At 33.1% G+C, this 5,161-nt stretch overlaps 1 protein-coding gene across 1 annotated transcript; it reads right to left on the minus strand.

Annotated features, from left to right (window-relative positions):
* Positions 1 to 810: 810 nt before the first annotated feature.
* LOC143045775 (zinc finger protein 703-B-like) lies at positions 811 to 3,436 on the minus strand. Its single transcript, XM_076218517.1, has 2 exons — positions 3,051 to 3,436; positions 811 to 2,803 (listed from the first exon to the last, which is right to left on the minus strand). Exons 1-2 carry the CDS (start codon positions 3,114 to 3,116, stop codon positions 1,334 to 1,336), a joined length of 1,536 nt encoding a protein of 511 aa, XP_076074632.1. The 5' UTR covers positions 3,117 to 3,436; the 3' UTR covers positions 811 to 1,333.
* Between the last annotated feature and the right edge of the window lie 1,725 nt (positions 3,437 to 5,161).

Raw genomic sequence — 5,161 nt, forward strand, 5'->3', positions numbered from 1 at the left:
ATTTTTATTCTGTATATTAAGTACTGTATATTTTTTTGTTTGGGTCAGAGAGTGTACAAATAAAAATTCGACAAGATACTGTCCATATCGTTTTGGTTGTCACGTGAACGCTGTAAGATTTATGGGTAATGCCAGAAGTGATAAATTGAGGAAGTACATGTATCTCGGTAAAAACTTCCTTCACCTCTGATATCTTTTTTGATGTGTATACCAGACATATGTTCGCTTTCAATAAACTCACCACATATACCAATTTATAGTAAAATCAGAAAAATTCTAAATTCATAATAGTTCGTTACTTTTAGAAAAATACTTAAATCATAATAATTCATAACTTTTCAATTTTATCTAATATGTTATTTATTTTATGCATTTTATTTTATCACTGCATAATTGAGCTTATTGCTGTACATCTATGAGACATCTTAATTTTTATAGATTTACACAAGGAAAATTGTAAACAAATTTTGATTCTTTGCAGTGAAAAATTGTGCTGCCGAAGAATAAAAGAAGTTCTAAAAAATATAAACCACGTAAAAATATGTAAATCCACCATTTATTTACATGTTTCAAACGTGAAATTTATATTTGAATTGAAAATTGTAGGTTAACTACGATGAAGGTGTGTAATAGTAAAAGCGAATATTTTGTCTGTATACATCATGACCGTTTAATTAAATCCTCCTCTGCATGTTGTTTTTGGTCATAAATATCATCAAGTAAACAATAAATATGCTCCATCATAAATGACATCAATTATACCTTCATTTTTTTTATTTTGCAATTTATAATTCATATCAAAACTTCTCATATGATTTAATATTTTATTTATTTATGGCATCTTATATATCACTGTCATAATCAGTCGCTTCTGTCTACATCAATAAGTAGTATAAAAAGGACTGACGAACTTGATTGATAGTTTAATTCAACAATATAAATTACATTACTCATCGGATGTGTATTCTGTTTAGCCTCCCAATACACAAAAGAGGTGATGTGTTGTAAATTGTAAAAAAATATGTCAATCTGATCCATTAAATATTCATCTTGTGTCATGGAAAAGACAGTAACGCAGCAAACGAAATTGAAATATGATTTTTTTCAAATAAGTTATCTGATCTGTTTTTATACACATCTAAGATTTCTCTAATCTGATTTGATACATATCTAAAATTTCTTTAACATTTCATAATAAAATCCTTAAATTGTCAACAGTTTGATCGGAATAGACAGTTTATACATATAAATATCACCACTACAAGTCGTAATAAAATTATCACATTGAAAAAAAGAACAGCACTATATTTATATTTTTGACTTAAAGTCTGTTTTATGGCACAGCAGCTGCACCTATCCTCTGTCCATATAAGGAGTACGGAGACAAATATGGCCCTACTTGTGGAAGAGGCTGATTGCTAGGCAATGCCGCTGATGGATTCATGAGCGATTTGTATGGGTGGTATCTACCCGATCCCATCAAAGAACTAAGTGGACTTAAACTAGTAGGATAACTTCTTCTCAAAGAGTTTGGACTAAGTGAGCCGGATTGTAAAGAATGTCCGTGTAATCCAGATAAAGAATGGAGACCTGGAGGAGGAAGGCCATAACGTTCATAAGCTGCTGCTAACGACATGTGATCGGAAGATGTCGTATGAGTTCGTAAATGTTGTAGGAGTTCTTCTGAAGAACTGAAACGCTTTCCACAATGTTCATTACCAGACGACACCCAATTACAAACTAAAGGTAGTCCTGAATGAGCAGGTGACGTTAGATGACCCGGTAGGTACAATGATGACAAAGGATATCCACTTAAGTTTGATTGTCCTGCTAATAAGCTTGATGAAGAATATGGATTAAACGAAGATCCTTGAAGTCCTAAGCTAAGATTATGGAGTGACTTTTCATGCGCACACTGGGCACATCCTACCGCTGTACATGTAGCGGATAAGTGAGAGTTCTGGACAGTCAGCTGACAGTGATTACAATAAGGGTCCCTGCACACCGGAACTAGAGTTGTGGCACCTGATGGAGTACGCACTCTTGCATAAGATACAAAAGGAGATAAACTTGATGCCATTGCTGCTGACTTTAGGGCAGAAGATTGTGCTGCGTACGCAGCAGATTGAGCTGCAAGTGCCGCTGCAGCTGCAGAAGATGATCCAAACATGCTACTATGTGCCGGAAGTGGAAGTGGAAATCCTGGCAGTCCAGACACACTATCATGAGTTAATCCAGAAGCATGTGAATATGATAAAAATGAATTTGATATTGAAGGATAAGCAGAATAACTTGGGTAACTAGAAGGTTTATGTTCATCTGGTTCACGACTGGTACGAGATTCGTATCTAGGTGAGGCGGATGAAACTTGACGTTTTTCGTCCTCGTTATGAGGAGAGTGGTGTTGACCAGGACTCCTTGATACGTTAGATCTTGAAAAATGGTGATCTGCGTGAGAGGAAAGAGTACTCGACGCTGTTGAAGTAAGTTCTTTTGATCTTGGTAAAGTTTTTAATGATAGAGGAGAGGTCGGTTTTTCTTCTTTTGGTTTTGAAGTAGGAATAAGTGGAGGCATATCCTTATGAGACACCGTACGAAACCCAGGTTTCTCCGAACTATCAATGTCTTTTTCTTTGATCTCATTATGTTTTGATTTATCCATATTCACTTTTTCAGAATGTTTTTCGGTATTTGTTTCCTTCTTTAGCGGCGGAATAATAGGTTTTGAAGATGTTGCCGTGTCTTTCCCAATACTGCTACATGTCTGTGCAAGAAGAGCAAGAGGACTTTTCTTGGCATCCAACTGAAAATCAAAAGTGAAATGTTTACTTTTTCAGTTATGTGATGTATAAAATTTACATAAAGTCATTCGTTTCTTAACAAAACAATCAATGAATTGTTGTGAGTTAGTCGGTTTTATACTTAAAGGGCTTCCTGTGTTATAGTAGTAATCCGATAGAGGTTTAATCTTTAACGTGACGTATGTAAACATTACGAATGGAAAAATAAGAAAAAAATATCTGAATAAAAAATCTAATTAAAAAACTTACCGTTGTTGGAAGAGGTTGTAAATAATCCGGATGGATGAATTGTGATGATACGGAGGAAGTCAACATTGTCAAATTATAAAGTCAACAAACTGTTGTTATAACAGAAATTATAAATAAATACAATATATCATAAATCCAGAAAAATTATTTCACTTTTTAGATATAAAAAAACACAACTGTTTCAGAGACTAGCCATGGTCTTGTGGACAAGTATGACGTTTCTGTCATTAACATGGACGAGCTAAGCTGACATAACCGCCCATCAAGCAAGATCCTTCTCAACACCTTAGGACTGACTCATTAGATAAAGGGTTTACACCGCCCTTCGGTTGCTCCATACATCACACAAAGTTCTTGTCATTCATAACATGTGGGATTACCCATCTGTCAAGTCCCGTCAAACAACGCGTGATAAATGTCTTTCTATGGCCAATCAGCAATGCGCTAACAAACGATTATCGGTAGAAGTGTATACAAGCAATATGTTCTGTAATCAATCATGTTAATAGTGTGCCTGTCAATCAATTCGCCATTTGTAGGCTCATGTACTTTGTACAAATTAAATAAGCAAATTGCACTTCAAAGAGAATCTGTTTGAGATGATAATGGAGGATCGTTTATTTGACCACCCTCATCAATATTGGCTAAATAATCTGTCATTGGTGGACATTGATTGTAAAATAATATAAAACACTAGTATTAAAGTGGAGAGAAAAAACTATTTTTCTGTGAAATGGTTAAATTAAATCAAATAGAAGGCAAATGTCAAAGACTTCAATGTACAAGTTTTTCGATCTTGGTTTATAGCAGTGTTTAGGTAATAAACGTAGAAACATAGATATATTTGAAAATATAGTTTTATTTTTTTTTAATTAAAGGGGTTCTAGTTGAAAGTGTTATCTGATGATACGACTTCCTCTCTAAATATAGCGATTATTTCCTTAAATATAGCGATTATTTTTCATTGTATTATCGGTGGACTAACCACAAACATGACCAAAGATATAATAAACAAGCCACGACAAAAATATAAATTGATGTCTTTAATGTGTAGGTACTTAAAACGAGGGTGTAACACATTCATTGTAATGTCAACATTTATTGTCGCTTTATGAAAAGAAAATTAATGTTTTGAAGGACTACAAACAAGAAAACCATTAATTTTCATAAAGTGACATTTAAACAACTTGACCTCTAATGATTTGCATAAATGATAAATATTTACGCATAGACAAAGCAACATTAATAACATGGTCCATGAAAACATTCTTTGCATCTAGCCTTTCTTCTTTTAAAAGATAAGTGAGTGATAGCCTATAAAACAACTTTATTTCTGTAATTTATCTTTACGATGTACAATTTAAATTTTCATGCCGTTTTCTTTGTAAAGAGAAGACAAATCACGGCAGGAAAGGGGAAGGTTGTGAGGTGATGACATATAACATTAATTTTACTGACATAATGACGTTTAACAGATGGATTTCTCATGCCTCAGTGCCTTTCTTATTTAATGGTCTTCGTTTCTATCTTAAAACAAGAATCATTGCACACTAATTGTAAAAAGAATATATACCTTTGCACTTGCATATATCTGTCAATCTGTTGTATTACCTTGCAAGTTTTGGATAAATCCATTGTTCTCCGTTAACGTTAATGCAACGCATCATGCAAAATATATAGGAATGCTCATTGTACTAGTACAATAAACTTGTCAAATATCTTCATTACTGCTTACCCTCAGTTTCTTGGTGCATTTTAACTTCCAGTGAAATTCAATGTTTCATTGATTTTTTTCTATCACTATTGTTGTTGCTGTTGATATATCATACAGGGCCAGTACAGGTCTTGACAAAGTATATATAGTTGCAATAAAATGTATAATGTAACATTAATGTTTCTTTTTTAAATTAATATTCCCGATAATGAAATCTGTTCGTATTTTTTTGATCGACTTCGAAAACAAAGATTTAAACACTCGAAAATGCGATTTTTGATATTCTTCTTTATTTGTAAATTCTTCCGTTGCTTAAAAAGATTTTAAAATCTGATGAAAAAATCCAAGCTTCCTTTAAATCAAATCAAATTTAATACGAACGTGAAAAAAACTTATT

The sequence above is a fragment of the Mytilus galloprovincialis genome, chromosome 9, assembly GCF_965363235.1.
Source record: "Mytilus galloprovincialis chromosome 9, xbMytGall1.hap1.1, whole genome shotgun sequence".
NCBI classification, from domain to species: Eukaryota; Metazoa; Mollusca; class Bivalvia; order Mytilida; family Mytilidae; genus Mytilus; species Mytilus galloprovincialis.

Excerpts from the sequence above, each read along its gene's own strand:
- LOC143045775 (XM_076218517.1), bottom strand. The coding sequence starts at position 3,116 with ATGTTGACTTCCTCCGTATCATCACAATTCATCCATCCGGATTATTTA. Across the intron at positions 2,804-3,050 it reads TACAACCTCTTCCAACAACG|TTGGATGCCAAGAAAAGTCC; the intron begins GTAAGTTTTTTA and ends TTTGATTTTCAG.